The 24,528-nt window shown below is 37.7% G+C and overlaps 1 protein-coding gene across 4 annotated transcripts in view; it reads left to right on the top strand.

The window, feature by feature from the left end:
* Positions 1-24,528, top strand: part of CRB1 (crumbs cell polarity complex component 1) — a 107,185-nt gene that overhangs the window by 52,485 nt on the left and 30,172 nt on the right. For 3 of the 4 annotated variants that reach the window (XM_074876753.1, XM_074876750.1, XM_074876752.1), the window contains exons 6-9: positions 13,711-14,664; positions 18,169-18,719; positions 19,125-19,290; positions 22,004-22,910. In XM_074876753.1, the coding sequence (XP_074732854.1) occupies positions 13,711-14,664; positions 18,169-18,719; positions 19,125-19,290; positions 22,004-22,910 (2,578 nt within the window). Of the gene's footprint in view, positions 1-13,710; positions 14,665-18,168; positions 18,720-19,124; positions 19,291-22,003; positions 24,302-24,528 lie in introns of all 4 variants that reach the window. The other variant, XR_012629893.1, reaches the window with a different exon arrangement.

The following is a 24,528-nucleotide window of genomic DNA, read 5'->3' as shown; positions in this document are numbered from 1 at the left end:
ACTGTTTTCTCCTCCAGATTATTAACATCAATTTTTAGTTTTTGCACCACACAGTTTGATTAGCAGAATCTTCCACATGGAGTTCAGGAAAACTGGTTTTCGGCCAGTCATGCAAAGTCCACTCAGGGCTTTAAGAGCTATGGTAAAAACAAGAACTATGGTTTCAAGTACAGAAGAGTAATTTGATGACCCAGATCAGGGCTATTCCTAGTTAAAATCTGTTAGCACCTTGGAGACTTGGCTTTCACACAAGAATAACAACATAATTTTCCATCCCGAAGTATTGGGTTTTACTGATTATGCCAGTGATACTGCTGATGGAGCTATTGGGGTGAAAGGAGGCAGAGTCCTGCTAAAGGCTAAGCACCCACAATGAATTTTGCACCCTCGTTTGACAAAAAATATGTGTTTGACCCAAGAATTGTGCAACATATTCATGTTTTCCTCTTGATCCTTAAAATACCAGCAAAGGATTATTTCAGACCCTTACATAAGGTTCCCATAATGCCACTGGCATAAATGACATCAGTTTTTAAAACATAAAAGGCACCTCATCTAGGCTCAGAAATGTCAGTAGTAATTACAAACTTTGTTTTAAAGTATAATCAATTCTTTATTTATGGTGTGAAATATTTCTTACCCTTTTGAACTTTCGCTATTCTAAGCCAAGCAATATTGTTGGCATGTTCCTTTAAAAATAATTGCTTCTGGACTGAGAAATTGAATGTCAAGTTCTAACTTGATGTAAATTAAATGGGTTACATTAATAGTCTGGCCCGTGGTAGAAGTGAGTGTTTCAATTCTGGGTTTGACTTCAGGACATGACCTCTTGATCACACAGGTCAGCACTGATGGGAAATATTGAAGAGGTACCCTAGGTTGATGTGGGGAAGAAAGTGTCTTGTACTGATGTACCACAAACTGTCTGATCCATTAAACAGAAGCAATGTCAGACTCCACAAAGGATAAAGCTTAGTTGTCATAGGTCATTATGTTCTTCAAAAAAAAAAAAAAAAAGAGTTGGAAGGAAAATCACAACGATGGAAATCCTCAGGGCTGTCATGTACACATAATCTTCTAAACCTTCCTGAATTAACGCTGCCAAGCCTATATACAGGGGGAATGGAGTAAAGAATCAAATATTCTTAACTTTTACAGTACAAGTATGTCTCAGATTTCCCACCTGTATTTCTTATAAAGGATTATTTAACAACATACAGCATTTTAAATTTCAAAGCAGGATATCTATATAGCTGAGACTCACACTTATGTGATCAGGTCTCATGAAGAATTGCATTCATGAGAGCCATCATGTTCATAAGATCAGGCAATATATAGTTCTTCAAGGCAAAGGAACAGTTGAATTGGGGAGTTTAAATGTGGTTTTTTTCTTTGAAATGTTGTCTCCTGCCTTTAAAATTTACATTCATTTCAACTTCTGAGCAGCCCCAGCTCTGTCAGCCTCTCCTCACAATAGATTTTCCAATCCCTTAATCATCTTCACGGCCCTTTGCTGGACCTGCTCCCATATGTCTGCTTCTTTTTCATACCTGGGGAGCCCAGACCTGGACTGGGGCCATCCATGAAGATGTGGCCTCATCAGTGCTGAGTAGAGGTGAAGAGTCACCTTCCTTGACCTGCTGGCAACATGCTTCCTAATACAGCCCAGGAGGCTGTTGGCCCTCTTTGCTGCAAGGGCACACTGCAGGCTCATTTCCAAGTCATTCACCAGCACGGCAAAGTGGCTTTCCAGCTGGCTGGCCCCCAGCATGAACTGGTGCATGGGGTTATTTGTCCCCAGGTGTAGGGCTTTGCAAATCCTCTTGTAGAACTTCATGAGGTTCCTGAAGATCGCCTATTTCTCCAGCCTGTTGAGGTCCTTCTGAATGGCACCACAACATTCTGGGGTATAAAGAACTCAGAACTCTTCCCAATTTTGTATACATGCATGTACACATATATACAATTTCAGTTTAAAGTGTTAATAAATATAAAAATCACTTTAATGCTTTCATTGGATTGGACTCAAGAGTTGTATAGTTTGCTGGCAATTATTTATCACTGATGAGTCCTAGGTCTAAGGTCTTCTCAAGGACATGAAGACTATGTTTGGACACTGAGTAATAAAAATAAGCTGGTAGAGTGAGCACCAAAATTAATTTTATGTGATATACTACATAAAAGCTCTTACATTAATTGTTCCCTGTAGCATCTAGCTCTTAATTATTCAGTGTTTGCTAATAGGAGGAACAAGTGATAGATAAAGCCTAGTATTTTTATGTCAGCTCATTTGCACTGTTTGAAATAAACTCTGAGGTGACTATAGTAAGGCACAACCTGTTTCTGTGTAGGCACCCGGACTGATTTTTTCAGGTACAAGGAGAATTTCAAAGAAGTTAAGCTAGCCTTTGACTGATCACCTGGGTGCTGATGCCTTTTAAAAAAAATATCTGAGTTAATTTAGAAAAAAACTTCTGCTGATTGTGTAGGAAGAATCAGATTAAGGAAAGCACAGTCTTTCTCTGGCTGACAATGAAATTTGCACTTTCAATAAACAGCCTCAAAGAGAAGAAAAAAAAAAAAAAGCCTAGTATAGACAGATAATTTTTGCTGATAATTAACTGCTAGAAATAGATTTGGTGAATATGATACAGATTGCTCTCCCACCACTCTAATTCTTCATGTCTGGCTGTGTTAACAACATGACACTATTACAGAGAATCATAATGATCAATACAATTATGGCTGTAGTCACTGTCCTATGAGCACTATTTTTTCTTAAGAAAGAGAGTTCAGAATCTGTTATTAGGCCTGTTTGTGAGGCCAGAATGTCATGGTAAATCACTACCTATAGTAACAAATAAGAAAACTATTTAAATGCTGTACTGTGAACGTGTCTACTCAGCTACAGAAGTTAACTGTAGCACATAAAGACATACAAAAACTAGATTTAGTCTAGCTAAATCACATAACGTAGTATGACCCAGGAAATCCCCCAAGAAGACACCAACGGACCGTGGCAAGCATGCACAATCTCAGCTGAAGTCCATGCTATCCCATTGCTGTTGGGATTGTTGGGTGACCTAGCAAAAGTGAAGCCAGTTTGGGTCTCATGCTTCCCAGCTTCAAAGATGCATTAAACATATGAAACTTTAGATGAACAAAGCCATCACTTAGATGACTTTTCACACTGCAAAAGAGCTAACATTGCAGGGAATGAGAGAAATGAACACTGCTGCTGAAGTGAAAAGAGGTATGATCTTCTGCCATTCCCATGGACACGGAACTGGACTGAAAGATCCCAGTCCAAAGTCTAAGGTCTTCTCTACTTGCTCTATGGCAAGTCACAGCTATTTACACAGGAAAGAAAACATACATCAGGTAGAGTAACTGCCTTACAAAAAAATTATAGAAGTGGATAGTTCAGGGTAAAAGACTTGGTTTTCTGGATTTTAAGTGATAGTAATTTAGGTAGAAATATGTACTGTAGGAATAGAGAAGTGTAATTACACACAGCATAAATACAGATCATATTTCATGCTATTCATACAGCTATGCTATGCACAGCTCAAAATACACACAGCATAAACATGTATGTTCACACATTCACATTTTATATTTTTCTATTCTCAGGTCTCCATTCTCAGTTAAGCTCTGTAGGCCCTATTAAAACTATGATTTTCTAATCTACTGGCTTTTTCAGTTTGTTTCAAGATGGACTGACAATGAAGTTAAGTAAATACAGCCACTTTTGTATGTTGTGGAGATTCACGTTGGTTTTAACAAAATGAGAAAATCTTGCAAATGACTGAAATTTTTCGAAGCACCGTTTTCAGGGCAGAAGGCGTTTCACACTAGACAGCACAGTGGCTGTGCTTGCCTACCTCAGTTACAACAAATAGGAAGCAGCCAACAAGAGACAAGGTAGAAAATCCCTTTTAGGGGAGACTAGACATAGCATACATTTCTCAATGGATGTGTTCATCAACAGCAAGCACTCTTTTAAAGCCCTTAAGTGTTCGTAGGACTGAAAATTAATTTGTTTTCCAATTCCAAAGTGAATCATATGCTCCAAACAGATTTTCAAGTCAATGAAACATGACCTTGTATGATCTAATTAAACAACTCAAAGGTATTGGTTGTTTTAAGATCCCTCTGGATATGCTTCAGTTCAAATGCACACACATCATCTGTATGTACAAGCTCATAAATCTACAAAAAATGCAAATCAGATCATTAGTGCTTTGAATTTGACAGTTTTACCACAGTTTTCTAAAAGGTAAAACATGAAAAATTCCTGAATTATATATAATCTTTTTACAACTTAAAGTACACACAAAAAACACACTGGAAGGAGAGCACCAAATATCTTCCTTTGATTTCCAAACATCTGGTCCATAATCACGTATAAACTAATCAAATTCTCTGAAACCTACTATTCCAATTTAGTCTCTGGATGATGTCCTGACCCTCTGAGTGGAGCATTGGACCAGATGATAACCTTCAAAGGTCCCTTTCAATCTAAATTTTTCTATTATTCTATCTTAATTCTCTAGAATTTCTGAATTGATTTCTCTGCTCCAGTGCACATGACTATCTTTGTTTAACTACAAAATATCTATGACTTTTTTTTCTATCTTTTTTTCAGTCTTTTGACTTTGATATTGCTCCTGTGGTCTCCTTCCTCCGCTCTCAATTTTAGCTCAGACCTTTGTGTAGACCTTATGTCTAGCCTGAAGTCTTTCTAAGCATCCCTCATGTTTCCTATATAGATTAATGGTCATACACGTACACACTCACTCGTCTTACTACCCATAAATGCCTGTGTGTCTGACAAGAACGCTCTCTCAAATGCCAACACAAGTATCTTTGGGCATACTGTTGATTCCTGTATTTCCATTTTCTTTTTCCCATTCACATTTTTCTCTGCTTTTTCATCTGTTTAATCTCCAAAATCTTACCTGCTATTTTCACTTCTTTGTTAATGTTATCCTTCATAAATCACCCTTCTCCACTTTAACCTGTCACAATCTGTAATTTTGCTCTCCCTCCTCTCATCAACACTTCCTAGCTCATATCAGCGATGTGGCCATAGCTACAGACAAGTTCATGCAGCCAGAAAACCCACTCAAGAAGGATGCTGCCTCGGAAAATTGGGCTGCCACTATTTGATTTTCTTTCTTACCTCCATCGGTCAAATGCAACAGCAGCTGCCTCTTTTACCTATATATAAAGCTGACTGTAGAAGTAGGGAAATGAAAGGAAAATGAGTGCCATGCAGGGACATATTTCTTCACCAAGTTTTTCTTTACTCCAGATTCAGACCCTAATCCTACAATTGGATCCACATGGCTGGCTGTGTTAATCGAAATATGGGATGAAGGTGTAGGCTACAAGCAACAGTTTTGCCATGCTGCCCTTCTAGGACATGGCCCTTTGCCATTTTCAGGCTATATGGGTCTGACCTCTGGCTGCGCTGCTCACACAACTTTGCCTAAGGAGCACTCACAGTCTGCAGAGCAGGCTCATGAAAAAGGCTGGCTGATCTATCCGGAAGCTGAAGCCAATGCTTAACTCAGTCAGCTGTTTCCAATATTTATAAAATAAAATAAACACACCAGATCTCACTAAACAACTAATCACCTACAGCATGTACATGATTTTCTTTTTTTTTTTTTTTTTTTTCAAATGAAAACTATTTTAGGTGTGACAAAACATGTGAAACAAGTGGAAAAAACATTTCCAAGTATTTTTGCTCTCAGAAAACATTTAATGATTGAAGAGATTAAGGGACTGGGGGTTTTACTACTTTAAAAAAATCAATTTTTACTGAAAATTCAAACTAGTCTATGAAGCTTCAGGCCAGCAACATTTAAAAAGATTGAGTTACAGCATGCCATTCTGAATGTAGCACATTATGAATTCCATATCCCTCAGCTAGAGTGACATATTTAATGATTAAGCCAAGTCACTCAACTGTATTTCTATTTTAATTTTTTTTTTCCCTAGCCAGTATTAACTTTATAAGTACATTTCAAATAGCAAGAGGAAAAATAACAGAATAGTGAATTCATCTGCAATAAAGGAATAACTAGCAAGGTCTTACAACTTTACAAAATTAGAGTTCTTTGTGAAAGGTATCGTGCAAATTAGCCCAGTGTTAGCAAATGCTTATTATCCTACTATTTTAAAGTATCCAATTTTCCATGTGCTCCACCTCTGCCCTGTATTCTGCCTTCATTTTACATGAGCTTTTCCTGCTAAGAATTCAATAAAAATTGCCATATTAGATCAGATCACTGGTCACATTAATTTCAGTATCCAATATAAGCCATTTTGTTACTGAAGAAAAATAGGAGAAAAAAAAAATCCATTTAAATACTCCTCACTTGCTCTACACTGATGTACATAAGAGTAAAACCTCCTTCCTGACCTCCATGACAACTGATTTATGCCCAGAAGCATGAGTTTTAATTACGATGACATAGAGATGGTCAATTTATTTCCTTGCGCTTACTCACTCATGAACGTGCATTTCCTCCTTCCAGCAAAGAGTAATTATCTCTTTGCAATTATCAGCACAGATGTGGCAAAGTTAGAATTTTCATGATTGTCTGCTAAAACCTGGAGCCCCGAAGAATATATGCTCTGCCAGATCTTTCCGCTGGCCTCAGGATTAATGAGTCCCTTGAAAAAAGTTGTTTCTGCCTGAGGTAGGATTTTGTAAGAGACATTTCCAAAACTGTAAAGTACAGGTAGAGGAAGCATTATTGCAAACTCTTTGTCTTTGTCTTCCATAAAGCGTATTCTAAAGGGTATGCTACAATTTGAGTTTCTCCAAGGTTTACTCCCACTTGCATTTTATACCTATATGTGTATGGATACATATATGTGCATGTATAGTTTGACACATCTACAGCTCAGTTGCTGGGAATTATTTTATTAAAGGAAGTCCCAGAAACACAGAAAAAATAAAATTGGAAGGGACAGACGTGCAGGTATCTTTTGGGCTATCTATGCGTCTAAGATAGGATCAGCTGACTGGTGTCATGCTGCACTTTTGTCTCTAACCTATTTTTAAGGACCCAAAGCAGACCTTATGGCACCCAGTGGGAATCTTATGCCTTATTATCTTTAGAAATATTTTTCTGAAGTGTGGCTTGGATCTTTCTTGGTGCAGGTCAAACCCATGACTTCTTCATTTGTTTACTATGGTCTCAGGGAACAGTGTGCATTCTTTTTTGTACTAAAAGACTGTTGTCACGTCTCATTTCCTCTCCTTGTCTTTCAACTAAACAGCCCTACTTTTTTAGTCTTTCCTCACTCCTTCTAGACCTGTGATTATTCTCACTGCTCTCCTCTGAATTCTTCCCAATTGATCCAAATCTTTCTTGCAGTGCAGAACTAAAAGGAGACTCAGTATTCCTGCTAAGGCATGACCAAGGTTTTGTAAACTGGAACTATTGTTCCACCTGATTGCTGGTTATTCTGGCCTGAAACTATAGAGACTGAATAAGTCCTTCCAGAATTGAATCTAATATTTTCCAGACCATTTCTCCAATTTCTTATGTTTACCTATAAATGTAAAATTACACTCAAAAGTTTCACTTAACCCTGCTTTATCAGACAACTTAATAAGCAAACTTTCTATACCATCATCCACATCTGTTATGAAAACACCAACCATAGCAAACCCAGGACAATCCCAAACCATAATCAATAGAGCCTCCCAGTGTGACAGGGAACATCTGACAAATTACTTTCTGGACAGGATTACACAAGTTTTATACCCACTTTATGGTGGTTTCATGTAGATTTTTATCCTTGGTTTATATACGAAAATGTTATGAAAGACATTATCAAACCCTTAATGTAATTAGGGTAGCTACCACCTTCAGTAACCCACTTGTTCTTGACAGGTTTGTTCAAAACACTCACTAGTGGTTCTGACACAGCTTCAGGAAGTTTGCTAAATATCCTGGTATGAAGTTCCTCTGTCGCAGAGCGTCATCAGCTCCATGTTTTCACTGAACTGTAATAGCGTATGCCTATCCCAACTCATTGACGGTGTATATATTCATAATCTTACTTCAGAACATTTAACAGGATCATAGTGCAAGAGGACTGACAATTATCAAGTACCTCCAACTTTTTCTTGTTATTTTCAAAATTAAAATGTATATTAAACTTCAAGATGTAGCACGAGACATCTGATAAACACTACTATTAAAGTACATGCATACTAACATCAACAAGAACTTTATTTTGTTTAAAGCTTATTTACTTACCTTTCAAAGAGTCTGGATGACGTTCTTATCCCATGGTATTTGAATTTATTATAGGAAAAATCACTCAATGCCTGTATCAGAGGCTGGAAGAAGAAGCAGTTTTCTGAGCATCACCGTAAAAAAATTGTGAACTGTAGATTAAATGAATCCAGAATTGGATCCTGCATACAAGTCTTTTGGTGAACCTAGAAAAGAATTTGACACAAGGTCAGGAATTTTCTAATTAATAAATAAGTGCATTGAGAGAGAAGAAGGAATGGAAAAACACATTTGCCAAAAATCAACATTTTCTTGGGTACATGCTGAGACAGACTTCAGGATGCATTGTTGAAGTTTTAAAATGGGAAACTGCCAAAACAAAAATCTGAATCCACACTTTGCCATATGCCGGCTGGATGTTATAAATACCAACCTGGGGAAAGACTCTCTTGCTTTATAATTATTTCACTAATTACACAAATAGATATTGCTCTAGCAATATTTTAAGCAATTCATCATGTAAATAATGTATAATAAAATAAAAAAGTCTGCTGCTTAAATTATTACAGAAATAAGTAGTTCAATCTCCTCAAGTCTGTTTTCCTCCCATTAAATTAGGTCCAAATCAAAAGGTCTTGTTCAAGAGCTGAAGAAAGAAATATTTTAGCAAATTTTTCCTGTCTTTTATTACACTCAAAAATCTACAGACATACATTTCCAGTACTTACTACAATGAGGGCAAATGGAACAAAAATACTTTATAAAATAAAGAAATGAGATACGATTTTATGTCTTTTCTATCTGCTTATTGAGATGTACAGTTTCTCTGAATGACAGTGACCATGAAAGAGTTGATCTGCATTAACAAACATTGTGAAAATGAAAGAAAATGAAGTCTTAAAAAACAACATCTTGTAAAACAACAAAAAGTGACAAATAAATTTTGAACGGATCCTAAAAATATGTCTTTCTGTGAAACATAAATTTGGTGTGAACACACTTGGACAGAATGTGCTGAAAAAGAATTTAAGTAGAATACGTATCTACTGCGTAAGCAGTTTAATGAGTCTTACTTTAAGCCTTGTTGATCTGGCTTGGGCAAAATACACCATCAGACTATATCATCAGGTACAGAAGTGGAGCATGCTAATCCTGGAAAGGAAGCCTTTATACTAAGAACTGGTTTGAATTTTACAGAAACTTACTTTGTGGACTGCTTAAGTGCTAAACGATCTTTTTCCAAAGGAAAAAGATGGTTGCAACTAGGATACAGGTTTACATCATTTTAATGACAATGTTTACAGGTAAATATTTTCTTTTTGTGAAATTGTATGTGCACTTAGACTGTATTGAACATGTAATAACTACCCAGACTGCTTGCTTGATATTTATATAGTGTCAAGGAAATGCAGAAGACTGTAAACAGATTTCTAACCAAAGGTGTGTATCAAAAGTGTAACTTGGATAAAACTTTTATAACTGTTTAATCAAAATTAAAATTAGTGGCATTCAGCAGAATTACGCTTGAATAATTGCTTTTGTCATCCTGCTTCTGCAGAAAACCTTTGCTGCTAAATTTGAAACAGATAGTTTTATTAGGAGGTTTATGGTTAGAAAATAGCTACCCTATAGTAATAATGTGTAAGTGAACGAAGGAGACAGATATGAGTAGTGTTATCAAACTGAGTCAAAGGCGCTGTTTCATCTCTGTTTTGAGTAAAACTTCACAGGAGGAAAAAGTAATTATCTACAGAAATATAATAAAAATATTTGCATTATCTGAAATTTTAGGAAGGTGTGTAATATATTTAGAAGAGAAAATGCTGAATGATTTTACTTTACTTTTTATGCTAAAACAACAAAAATGTTTAGCTGAGCTAATGCATGTAACCACTGAAAAGAAAATAATAGTTCCCCCTGCACTTTCTTTTGGTATGGTCTTACATTTTTTAAGAATACCTTTTTATTACATGTTAAACTTCTCCTCCAATCTGAGCTATTTGAACTGCTTATACAGTTCTATAAATATTGACTAATCCTTTTATCTAGAGTGCTTTTATCTTGAGTGACAGTGGTTGCTGCTTGTATAGCAATTGGCAGATAACAGCCAATATCCACAATGCTTGTAAGAACAACTGGTTTATTTATTTTTTATAAAATGGCTTATTATTTGTCATTTGGTGTGCCCTATATTTATGTTTGCACTAATCTTATTATGAAATAGTAGGCATAGAGATGTAAGCATATACGTGTATGTATATATATATACACAATTCTGCAATATAATTATTTTGCAACATATTAACATCATTACTTAAAAAATAAGCATTGAATAAGCATTGTGTTCAGACACTGAAATGCTTATGAAATTACATGTATTTAAGTGGCTCTATGATAGTCACTTTGCATTTAATAACTGACGTTAATTTTATATAGGCAAGAAATACTCTAACAATAATATGTGTAGCTCCTCATAAAACTAATTTTATTTCTTTGTTAACCATTGATGGTTTTGTTATTAAATGTGTTATCTAAATTTAAAGGTAGAAACATACATGGTTTCCAAAGTAGTTTAGCATTCTCATGAAATCATTTCATTAATTTGATGATGTAGAGAACATTATTGTAAAGGTGGGTTCAGTTTTTGCATCTGTTTCATCCTTTCCAGAGACAAGTCACTATTTCTAGGTGTGACTCAGAGCACAAGCTACATGGCAAAGGCCTCACAGGTGCTGTGGGATAATAAACTAATATACACAGAGTCATCACACAATACTGAAAATGCAGCAACTAAGTATCTAGCCATTCACTGTGCTGATTTTTTTCTACGAAAGGTTTTATAGGGGCTTCCAGTCTATAAATCCTTAAGCATGCTCTGACCGCTCTGAAGCCCTATGACAAAGCTAAGTACATTCCTGATCCTACTGCTTCTAGGCTGCACTAATTTTTATCTCTGACACAAAAACCCAGAGAGACCTGCATTTCTACAGCTGTCACATTAAGACTGAGTTATATACAAGACATGCGGACACATTGTTCTCAATGTCAAAGCAGGGAAGGGAGCAATATCAGGCAGGAGATGTACTAAAACATTGACCAAAAGAGGAAACAGCTCACGGTAACTTCACTTTTCATATACTAGAATAGCGAAAGCAGGACAAGTGGCTAACACAGAAATTGCCACAAACTGGGCAAAGCAGACATTGTTCTGGCCCCCAGTCAGTAATGGTTTGGGAGGTACACTTCACTTTGAGAAAGTCACTCCCAATGAGTCATATTTCTGCCAGATGCCACTACACATTAAGGTATACATAGACATCTCACACTGGAATAAATATGAGCCTGGCTGGGAAACAGAGAGAGGCTGCTGCTGTAAAATCACACTGCCAGACCAGGGAGATAACACTAGCTGTGTTTGATAATCTGAAGCTTCAAGTGAAAACTATATGCTATAATTGAAGACTGATGAGTGAGGAGGATCACTGCAGAGAGAGCTTTTTATATACATTCTATGACCACTTCACTCTGGCTACTCTTTCAAACAAATCTCAACCAATTCTCAGTTCCCTTCTGGCTCTCCTGTAATTTACCGCTCTCTGAGATGCATCTAGTTACAACTGTGATTGAATAAAGTGGACAGGCAAGGAATTAGCCTGAGTTGCTACATTTATCTGCTGCTATTTGAACCAATTCATTGTGGCTGAATGCTGCTCTGTAATTTTCCATGAAAAATGGCTGCATTTTGCTGTAAAAACAAAGCTCGGTGTGAATTTGTATGTAAAGCTATGTGTAGTGCCTGGTACCTAGCTGCAACTCTGTGAGTCTCAGCATACCTCATTATCTAATTTACAGGCACCAGTTTTGCTGTGGGGACAGGCATAAATATCTCTAACCACTTTGTGCTGATGATACTAGTTTGAAAACTAACTGCAAAGTATTTTTCTCTAGAATAACTATGAAGTGGAAATATTAGGACTTGCACTTAGCCTGACTTTTCAAAAATGTATTTGGATATTTTGACTGCTTCCAAGGGACATAAGAAACAAATTTTCCCTGATCCATTGCATACGTATCAGTCACTTTATTGCTCAAGGGAGAAGTTACTATAATTATCACTTTATAGATGAACAACAGTGCAGAGGGATAAACAGATTAGTTTTACAAGAGGAACAGATTTGTTTTTCATTGTGAAGTCTGATCCAGTAGACGTAGTTAGTTCACATCTATCAGATCACAGTGAAATTGAGATGAGGAGCTCTTCTTTTACCCAATATACCAGAAGCCAAGCATTATATGGAAGAAGAGTAAATATGAGTCTGTATTGCCCATCTTCTATGGAAGTGCTCTCAACACCACGCTTTGAGATGTTTGAGAAAATATTCCTTTCATCTTTTCTTGCTTTATATATTATATATAGGAGACATAAAGAAAGATCCACTGTAGATACATGGTACCAGGAATATTCTACTGGGACATCCAGGTTCAAATCCCTCCAACAGCTTCTCTCAGATCCTCACATCCCAAGTGAACTCTCCTCACCATATGACCATAGCTGATGGACCACAAGTCACTGCTGCCTTGTTTTTGGAAGAACTGAGATCCATAGTTTATCTGTGAATAACTCCAGTACGCACCTAACCCTGAAATGTGGCAACTGCCCACTTGTTACAGACGGGGTGCATCTCACTGCATCTTGCCCAGACCACCAGTAGGATGCAGGTTTAATGTATTCTTTGGATTTCTTACTGTCACACTGTGCAGCTCCCTGCTCACTCTATGAATTTTATTCTTCAGATAAGCCAGCTCGTTGTACATACATTTTGCAGGGATGTTCACCTACTTGTCAGTCTGTCTCACTATATTGTATAGTACTTATAAGTCCTGTGGCTCTGACTTGAAGATTGTTGCTCCAAGATGTTTCATATGGGAACAGGAATACTAGTCTGTAATTCTTCTACTGTTTGAATGTGAAAGAGAGGAAAGACCAGCAGACCGTACTCCAGCTCATGAACATGCTGTATTATGAATATGAATTAAGCAACAATTCTTGGCTTTTTATATGTGATAAATGAGTTCCTCGCAAAACATTCTAGATTTCTACCACAGAATAGGTGGGAAACAATAACTTGATCACATGTTTTGGAGGTGATGTTTATCTCAATTTCATCACATTATCCACATCAAAACTGTCAATTTGTTTGGTTCATTTGTCCAAAATGTGATTAGTGCTGAGGTGTTTATATAATACTTTGCACAAGAATAATCATAGCATGTGAATGGTATTTTTATATTTAACGTATTTTAGACTTGTGAGTCAATCATCTATTTATGAAGACATTCCCCTCTAATTAAAGATAATTTAATGAAACACATGTTATTAAAAATGTCATTTTGGACTCCAGTTATCCAATAAAGAATGTCTCATTCTTTGTTTATTCTTCAGGTACTCACTGTGATGAAGACATCAATGAATGTTACACAAACCCTTGCCAAAATGGTGGAATCTGTGAGAATTTTCCTGGGAATTACACTTGCCATTGCCCACCTGCAGACAAAGAAGGGATTTATTACGGTGGCTGGAACTGTACAGAAGTTCTCCGTGGCTGTACTGATCAACAATGCCAAAACAATGGAATATGTATCCCACATTTAAAAAATGGCCAACATGGATTCAGATGCATATGTTCACCTGGGTATACTGGAATACACTGTGAAACCATAACCACGTTTTCTTTTCAAGGAAACAGTTTCCTTCTGTTGAAGAATCACCTGACCCCTAAAAAGGAATTTTTCTATAATATAAACCTGAAGTTTCAAACTGTGCAACCTACAGCTTTGCTGTTTTACCGAGGGGAGAAAAATACATTTGCGAAGCTGGAGTTACTGAATGGCTACTTACACTTATCCATGCAAGTCAATAACCAGCCACAGGCTCTTTTGCATATTTCACATAATGTCAGTGATGGAGAATGGCATTCAGTGGAGGTAACCTTGGGAAGAGCTGTTACTCTTAATTTGCTTGACAGCTCTTGTGTAGAATCATGTCTCAATAAAACGTCTGTTATGATGGATAACGATCACGTGATGCTTGCATTTCAGAGCACGTTTTTGGGCGGCTTACCAGTGGGGAACATTAACAGCAACTCTCTACTTAACGTCTATAATATACATTCTGCACCTTCATTTGTAGGCTGTCTTCGGGACATTGAAATAGACTTGAATGTTATTACTCCAGAGAATGTGTCACCTGAATCATCTTTAAATGTCAGGACAGGATGTACTAAAGAGGACTGGTGTGAAACCCACCCTTGTCAGAACAGGGGACGCTGTACCAACCTGTGGCTGAGCTACCACTGCGATTGCTACCGGCCATACACAGGACCAAGCTGCACAACAGGTAAGGGAATGCTGTTGGCATTCATGTTTATAAGTGGTTGAAGAAAACAAGATCATAAACAATCTTGTTTACCTGGTGATGAAATGGCATGACCCTTAGGATCTCTGGAGCTTAATGTCATCTGGTAAGAAAGTGCAAGAGGTTAGTAATAGCACACGTTTTATTTTCTAGTTACTTTCTCAGGAAGGCTACTTTTCAGCCTGACAAAAAAAGTCAGGCTAAACTGGTGAATTCCACTCATCCAGTTTTAAAATCTTCTTAGTGCTCTTAGCACACCATAAAATCTGGAAAACTGTAGTTCACTGAAGGTTATGCACCCTAAGTAGAATTTAGAAAGCAACCAAGTCACTTGGAGTTTAAGTCTTACTTTCAAAGCGTTCTTTGAAAGGTTTATCCTCAAGCTCTCTAGGCTTTTATAACGGAACTCATTTAAGGCAATGAAAGGCAAGCAAAAGTACTGCAAGTTAAAAAAAGACAGATTCCAATTTTAAAAAATGAACAAGATTATACTATTAACTTAATCTGATTAGCCCAAGGGGGAAGGCAGGGCTTCAGAGGCTCGAAACAGGGCCCATTCATCTCTCTGCTGGTCCCAGGGCAGCTCTGGAGAACCACTGCATTACCAGAGAGCTGGTTGGTGACCAGAGGGAAACTTGTCCATATTTCAGCAAACAAAAGAGCACATCTCAGCAAACAGCCTCTTTGGCAGTGACGAGCAGGCATGCAAAAGCTGCAGATGCTCGTAGCACTTTCCCTGCTACAAATGATCTTTCCATGAGCAGGCTGAGGCAAAGTAGGAGAATGGGAGGTCCTTGCCCAGCTCAATGCTATACCATCCGGTGTGTGAAACCCTCTGGAGCTGTAAATGGAGCAACACTCAGGAACATTTTGGGGTGGACTCTGCCATCCTTTCTCAGCAAAAGTTTTAGGGATTTCAAACAAGCAGTTTTGTTTAAGAAAATTTTACAGGACTGAGTCTTCCATGTAGTGCCCTTGCCCCTGCTTCCCTCTCTGCTCCCTTACTAACTATTCACACACACTCAATCATAGTAATATTTAGGGAGAAAGAAATACATACATACACACATATACATACATACATTTATGTATATGTATTTGCCAAGTAGACTGGAAAAAATGAAGTGCAACAGCAGAGCCATGGTCAGATTGGAATGGACAGATCCTAAACTGGTGTAAACTGGCATGGTTGCACTGCTGCCAGTGAAGCTACATTGATTTACATCAGCTGAACAACTGGCCCCAGGGGTTTTGATGAATGCATTGCTGCAGAAAGCTGTAGCTTGAAATGCATTTCAAAATGTTTAAATACAATTTCATTTTGTATGCTTTACTTAATAGTTATCAATACTTTTCAATAGTTTTTCTTTTTGGTTTTATTGCAAAATGACAAAGTCTGAGAGGTAATTGTAACAGACTTCTTTGAAGTCTCGCTGTAATTTATCCAAAGATTTGGAAAGCAACTTTGGAGTATAGGACAACATCTGGTAAATATGTTTGCCTCCTTATATGAAGCAAAATTAAAACCAGTCAGGGCCAGGAGAGGCTTATACTGGCATTAGAACCGTTGAGAATGATTAGAAAGCATGCTTTTTTTTTTTCCTGCTGACCACAATATTCCCTGCAAATCATGGCACCATGCCATTTTGATACATAGGTTCTAGATATATGCCATATTTAAAAGACTGTGGCAGGTTTCTTAAAAGGCAGAGTGGGGGAGACTTGCGGTAAAGGATAACTTAAGAAAAGCTAGTGTCTTTTTGAAGAAAAGTTGCTGCCAAGTATTTAATTGACAAGAGGCAATATTTTCTCTACATATACAAAATAACAAACAGATGTTGACTCATTTTGATCAACATCCAGATGTTGTGACTCAGGAGGTTAATATTGACCAAGGTGATGCTAGTCATCTCATCAAACAGAAGATCAGATAGATGATATATATATATGTATATTTATAAATAGAGAAATGTAACAAAGTAGTTGTAAACATTAAATACCTTTTTGAAGATTGCTTCCTTCTAATACTGCAAATGTGTAATCCTCATTCCAGCAGAAATTTTTTTACCCTCATGAAAAAATGTCTCATTCTCTAGTACCAACTTACAGAGAAGATATAACTTAAAGAGATTTAATGCCTCAAAACACCCATTTCAACAAGTATTTATCTCTACATACCATAGTTTTAAGAAGCAGATGTAGATATATAGGTAATATTATTAATAGAATTAAAATATTTCAAATATACTTTATTTCTGAAATTGTCTGTTTAGGAATAAGTAAGGGATTTATTCCTGTTGCTAAACAATATTACCATGCCACATAGTAGTGCAGTGTGGTTATTAAGGGTCTATTGGGGCTTCACAGTCAGTCCCTATTTTCATTGGGTTTTTTAATGTAGTCATAAAAAAAAGTAGTGCTGCAGGCAGAAACTTGGCCTATGAGGTCTTGCTCTAGGAGTTTTACTGCACAAAAGAGGAATGTCTCTTTAGCTATGTGAGCATTTTTTAAAAAGTTGGTTTATTCTTTCTATGAATCTAATATATTAAAAATAGCTCTTGAAAGTGTTTAGGCAGGAAGTCTATAATATTGAGGACAAGATCACGAAACTTAAAAGTGTAAAAATAGAAACACTTTGTTGTGCTTTAACGAGATGATTCATCAGAATAAAATACGGTTTGGGCTACATATTTGGTATCCTTACAAGTCTGAAAATCATTACTGAAAATAAAGAGTAAGGGAGAGAGACAGATGGTTTTGGTTTAATCATTTTAATTGATAAGCACAAAAAAAAAAAAAAAAAAGAAAAAGTCTTACTCAATCCTGAATCATTTTTCCCCCATGACACCATAGCATTATGGGCACTCACAGGACTGAGCAAGATTCATAACTGGATACAAGTTGATGCATATGAGCATGTATTGAGCCCCAGCAACAGAAAGTCTGTCAGAGAACTGGGGAGGCCATGCACCATCAAATGGAGGTTTTACACGAGGGGTTTGCTGAGCAGCTTTCGTCTATTTCTAGGATTGGAATCAGTACAAAAAATATCACAAAGTCCCAGAATTACAGTAACTTCCATGGTCATCAGAGGATCAAAGCACCTAGGTTCTTTTCAAAATGATCTTTCTGAGGACCAATCCAGGAAACTGTAGAAATCTGTCCTTGTTTAACCATTTGAAAACACAGCATTACACAGAGCATGATAAAGGGGAAAAATATGCCCAATAATATAACATCTGGTCCTGTACCAGAGTTTAATGCTACAGCCATGGAAGCCAACAGGAATTTTGAAATAGAAGATATTTACAGCTGGATCAAGTCTTTATTCATCCATAAATACCAGCACATCTTACTACCATACGTAAATATTACCAGAAGTAGCTATTTGATCATTACATTGGTTCCCCTGTCATTTAGCCCTAACTATTTTATCTTTCTCCCTTCTCTTTCTTTTTTATCTTTTCCCATATTGCTAACCTCAAGAGTACATTCCAGGCCGGTTTGGATCTGAGGACTCCCCAGGCTATGCTGCTTTTCCTGTTGATGCCACTCAGAATGAAAATTTGAACATATCAATGTTTGTCCGAACACGCAAATCTTCTGGTTTGTTACTGGCTTTGAGAAACAGTACTTACCTCTATGTAAGAGTCTACTTGGAAGGTGGGAAACTCAAAATGTTAGTTCTAAATTCCATGAAGTTATTAGGGAAACACTCCATGAATGATGGAAACTTTTACTTAATAACAGTAAAAATAGAACCAAATAAGATGGAATTGTTCCAGTCCTCTCAATACCTGGGCTTTATTTCTACTCCAGTACTAACCATCCAAAGTAAGGATATTCTTTACATCGGAGGCTTACCAGATAACAAAGAAACTGATAGAAATGGCAGGTATTTCAAAGGCTGCATCCAAGATGTAAGACTGAATAACCAGCCACTGGAATTCTTCCCCATCACCAATCCACTGAATTCACTTATCAACCGAACTCTGATCAATGTCACCCAAGGCTGCACTGGTGACAACCTCTGCAAGGTAAGAATGACATTTTTCAGAGGACTTTCACATGTTTATAATGGGAAATTTCTTTTAATTTAATTCTTTTTAATTTTTCATATGTTCCCATACATTATTTGATGATAATGACATCTTAGGAAAACATGTAAAAATGCTAGAAAGAGCAGATTTTGTTGAGTTATGCTCTATATGATGAATATCAGCTGCAAAATGTATTTGCATCAGGGAGAATTAAAATATTTTAAGGTTGAAATACTGTTTTTCACCAATTATTGAACATGCTGTGATGTCATAGTACTGGTCTTTATAACTTTCCATCTGAAATAAACAGAAAGCTTTTTTGCCAAACAGTCCCCTATCCTTAGAGTTGGGAGTCCACCAGCTTTTATTCATACTTAGGTTGTCTCTTCTCTTTCCCCACAGTCCAACCCTTGTCACAACAGTGGTGTGTGCTATTCAATCTGGGATGACTTCACTTGCACGTGCCCCCCTAACACAGCAGGGAAGGCATGTGAGGAAGTTAAGTGGTGTGAACTTGGGCCCTGTCCTCATGAAGCACAATGCCAGCTGGTGCACCAAGGATTTGAATGTAGGTACATTTCAGTTATTCCTATCATCTCTGGATATTAGAAAAAATAGAAAATTTCATCAGCATTTCCTTAAAACTCAATATTCACTGCCTTTAAAGTTCATTCTAATGTTATTTCTGTATTAAAATAATTATGTCAATTGTAAGTAACATTAACAGGAAGAGTCTGCCCTACCAAACCCGGAAATTTTTAAGCAGAGCCCTTGACACAGACACCGACGTTTACAGGACCTTTGCTTTTGACTTATTCAACACAACTTGTTGAGGTTGTACAACAGAATAGTACATTGACAGAGTGTGAGTGTACCCTTCATACTCTACTGCAAAGAGATAAGAGGATATCCAGTGTTGGATTAACCTTAGGATGTTCTCCATCCTCTTGAAAAGACAAGATACATGACATACATTGCATCATTTGATTTTCTTAAATGTTAAATATCTTTTAAGAAAGTCACCTTAATACCAGCAGTACAGTTATTCAACTAGTATCTTCATAACAAGCACCTGCATGCCAATCAGTCTATTTGAAAACTGATGATCATTAGCCATCTTAAGAACATTAGCCACCCTGCATATCTCTTTCCTTCTCCTTCCCACCCTGGAGTGGAATTTAAAAAAACAAGTAAGGATTTTTAAGCAATATTTTTTATGTTTGCTATTAAAGAAAGCCCTAACAATGCTGTGAAGGAAGATAAATACACACAGAGTCTGATGGAAGCTGTTAGAATGGCTGACTCTTAGGAATGAGAAGGTTGGTCAACAAAAGATTTCTATCATAGACAATTTGCTGACAGACAAATATGGTGCTATTTTTGTTGAGATTGTTAGAATCAGCATTGCAGCGCTTGTTAAAATTTATAACTGAAATTAAAATAATTGCACTTTCTCTAATAGACATCTTTAATGATAACATCAAAATACTTTCTCTCATAAACTTTACTATTGCATATTATGGTAGAATATAAACACACACAGACAGAGAAGTAAAAAGTATCTGAACTGTTTCCTTTTGTTAAACTCAAGGTCATTTACACTGTTAGATTTCTGTGCTTGTTTATGTGGCAATAGTAGGGAGTTTCCTTAAAGGATATTCAAAAATTCCTGCACAACAGAACTGTATTTTTAACTAGTTGTTTTCTTAGCTACAGCATAGACTTCTTATTGTTCAACACATGGTAATGAGAAATACGAGTTTTACTGGCCAGGGAGTTCTCTGCCAACCTGGTCTTACGCTCTGGGTACCATTTTAAGCCAAGGCAGAAAAAGAGCTGTTTGCCAGGGGCTGTGGCTATAGTTCCACCTAGATGGCTATGATTAGCAAGCCCTTTAGTAAAACATGCTCTCCAAAATAAGAGAAAAAGCCAATATAGGACACTGATGTGGGGAACATCAAGTAACAGCAAAACTGTATGCGCAGTGTCACAGATGAGAATGAAAGCACATCCAGATGGTTTGCTGTGCTCAGGACTTAGTAAGAGTTCTACAGGAGTATTTTAGCTTTATGAGCTTAAAAAACTCAGTTTTATGAGACATTTAAAAAAATCACAAATAATTTTGAAAAGCTCTGACTTTCATTTTTAGTATGGTTTCCTCTGAGGAAACTTTTCCTGTGAGAAAGACACCACATTTGATGTGCCAGGCAACGTTGTTACACCTCTGCTGCCTTCGTATCAGGATATACAGTCAATAATTTCATACTGGGACTCCCAGGGGTTCTTTTTATCAAGATTTACTGAGCCCAGAGATAGTTCAGAAACCTACTTTATCTCAGTGCTAGGATCTTGCAAAGCTAAATTTGTCTGAAGTACAGACAGAAGACATTCCTTCCTCTCCCTCCTTCCTGTCTATAATCCTCATAAATCTCAGAACGTGCAAATTTACAGCCCAGCAAGTGAGTGCATTTTAGTAGAAATCATGCTAATGAAAGATGTCAAATACCTTTGTGAAGATGTCCATAAAACTGCCACAATGTTGCCCATCAATTTTCACTCACAGCAGTGCAAACTGAGTACTCTGCTGCTCTCCCAGTCCTACAAGCACAGGCTCAGTGCTGTCAGTAGGGCTGTGGCAGGGCATACACAGCAGGAGAAGCTGGCTTTAAACGTGACAGGCACAACTCTCCTCACATTGATTTTGAAGGGGCAGTTTTGCCAACTGACTTCAATTAATTTCATCCTTTTTGCATCAGTGAAAGTAAATTAGGGTCCAATCAAATACGTTCTAAAACTTCTTTAGTGCTGTACCCAAGAAAAGAGAAATTGAGAACAAAGGTTCAGTCCATCCGGACCTGTCATGGGGAATAACTAGCTGCCCATACTTAAGGAATGAGCATAAAATTGTATATATATCTTCTTTTGAAGTACCCTCTCAGCCTCAGGTTTGAGTTGTATATAATTACGACCACCTCCTTCTCTTTGTCTAAAGAAGATAAAGAGAGATAAGACTAATGTAGAACTGTATCTTTAGAACAATAACTTGAGATGATACAAAGCAACACACTTTTGATGTCAGTATAGCTGGTGCTGGCACTGCCCTTCAATTTCTGTATCCATAAGGGGCAGGCAAGGATAACTGAAACACTGGTGGAATTTGACTGTTTTTCAGCAAACTCAAAAGGATTTACATGACAGGGAGCATGGGGCACCAAAGAGATATTTTTCCACATGTATCGGTTTAAAGTTGCCCTGGTTTCTCAATTATTATCTTTGCACAGGTCTTGCTAACGCAGCGTTTAGTGGACGAAGCAGTGCGATATTTTACAGAAGCAATGGAAAAATCAGCAGAGACCTCACCAATATCGTATTTGGCTTTCGAACTAGGGACACTGACGTGATACTGCTGTACGCTGAGAAGGAGCCAGAGTTTGTTACCATCAGTATTCACAACTCCAAATTACTCTTTCAGTTACAAAGTGGCAACAGCTTTTATAAACTGACCCTTGCTAGTTCACTGCCTGTGAGCGATGGGAAATGGCATCAAGTGACGGTCTCTATGGTAGAGCCCCTCTCCACATTCTCTAGATGGCACATTGATATAGATAACAAGAAAGACATTGCAACTAGCACAACTGCCGCAGGAAGCCTCAACTTTTTAAGAGAAGAGACAGACATCTATGTGGCTGACAAGGCTTTTGACAGTCTGGATGGCCTGCGAGGATGTATGAGCACCATAGAAATCAGTGGCATTTATCTCTCATACTTTGAAAATGCTGACATTCCTACTAAAAAACCTCAAGAGGAGCAATTTCTCAAAATATCCGCAAACCCTGCTCGTACTGGCTGTTTGCAGGTAGATGTCTGCAGCTCAGATCCCTGTTTGCATGAGGGGATATGTGAAGACTCCTATACTTCCTACCATTGCATATGTCCCAAAGGATGGACTGGCACCCATTGCGAAGTCAACATCGATGAATGCTCTTCAAACCCCTGCATTCATGGAAACTGCACTGATGGGATCACCTCTTATGAGTGCAGTTGTGAACCTGGTTATACAGGGGTAAATTGTGAAGAGGACATAGACAACTGCCGTGGCCACCAGTGTGCAAATGGGGCCACTTGCGTTGATGGTATTAATGGATATTCTTGCCTGTGTGCTGGTAACTTCACAGGAAAATTTTGCAGGTACTATAAACAAGGCAGATCCATATGATTTTGTCAGGTGTCTTCTTACATCACTCTTTTCTCCATTTTAAACACAGATGTTATGCATCTATCTATATATCAATCATGGCTGTAGAATTAATGTATAAAGAGTCTGCAGTACAGAAAGCTGCACAGACCAATTAGATGTGGACCGAGGCAGTGTAGAGCTGGTAGCTCAGGCAAAGACTGATGAGGAAAGGAGACAGGGAACAAGGCACAGCTCTGCTACCCTCTCTGCTGCCAGCCTGGGTCCTATGAACTCTCTGATGAGAGGATTGCAAGTCTGCCAGAGCTCAGAGATAGATAAGTTACATTCTTTTTCAGAAAAAATTATTTTAAAGGTTTTGAATATCTAAAACTATATTTTATTAGAGTAATAGACCTCTAGAACTATAAGTACAGAAATTCAGAGTTGGTGGGTAAGAGAAAATAACAACAGGAGGGCTTGTAAGGGCTTATAAAGAAGTTTTTCTCCCCACGATATCATATTTGCTAGGTCAATCTTTTCCTCCAGGCTTGTTCTCTCAGCCCAGCAGTCCTGGTGGCTGCAGACACCACACAGCCCACTCTTCCCATCACTTCTGAGACTCCTCACATGCCTCTTTCCTACTCTTCTCAGACACTCCCCTGTAAAGGCTGCAGGCTCCTCCCCTCCTTTAATTGCCCTTCTCTGCACACCATAAACTTCTCCCTTCTGAGCATGTCCTGTTGCTTTCAGAGAAGGCAAAATCCTTCTCCTTCTTCTAGAGGACTCCAGCAAACTCAGTCTGCTGCATCCCGAAGGATGCAAATAGACAATCATCTTCATGCTGCCCGACCACAGTCTTTTAGGCTATAATTACACAACTGTCAATTTCTGTTGACTTTTTCTGAGTAGTGAGGACATCTTGAGGTTTGAAGATTCCTTATATTGGCCCAATATGGTCTATCATGTATGGTAAGTCACTTTTTTGAACTCTTCTACCAAGCTGGTATCAAATAGAGCCATGTCAATAATGTAGGTACAGTGTTGTTTTGTTTGGGTTTTTTGGGGGTTTTTTTGTTTTTTTTTGTTTTTTTCCTAAGAAATGAATCATTAACTTGCCAGTAAATATTTGGAAAAGGAAAACCAAATTCAGCAAATTAAAAAAGTTAAGCAAAACATGTTTTGTGAGTCTGACAGTTGCTGCTGTCTTTCCTTTGGATGATACCCTAGCCAGTAACAGCATTGCCCCCCCAGTTCAGTTGCTGCCTACCACTTACCCTGAGCACCCCGAGTATCCCAGGCACCAGGCATGTCAATGCACACAGATGTGGGGTTTCCCTTCCAAAGAGGAAACCAAGGAGACACTAAGTATGTGCAGCCCCTGAAACTGTGTGTTCATTTTCAGGTAAAATGTAATGCCTTTCCCATTGGTATTGAATAGTATTTGTGAGCAGGAGCACTGCTCCCTCTATTTGGAGACTAACAGTACTAGATTCTGATTCAAATAACAAATTTGCAAGGTAGATCTATTTTCCAATAAAGCAGTGAACTAGAGTCAAACGAAAAGCTGAGAGAGCATGAGACATCCAGAAACAAGGAAAGTGAGAATAACTGCCATTGCCTTCTTACTTA

This window comes from Strix uralensis, chromosome 8 (genome assembly GCF_047716275.1).
Source record: "Strix uralensis isolate ZFMK-TIS-50842 chromosome 8, bStrUra1, whole genome shotgun sequence".
Classification (NCBI taxonomy): domain Eukaryota; kingdom Metazoa; phylum Chordata; class Aves; order Strigiformes; family Strigidae; genus Strix; species Strix uralensis.
Note: the sequence above shows the minus strand (reverse complement) of the source record. Positions and strands in the feature narration are given on the sequence as shown.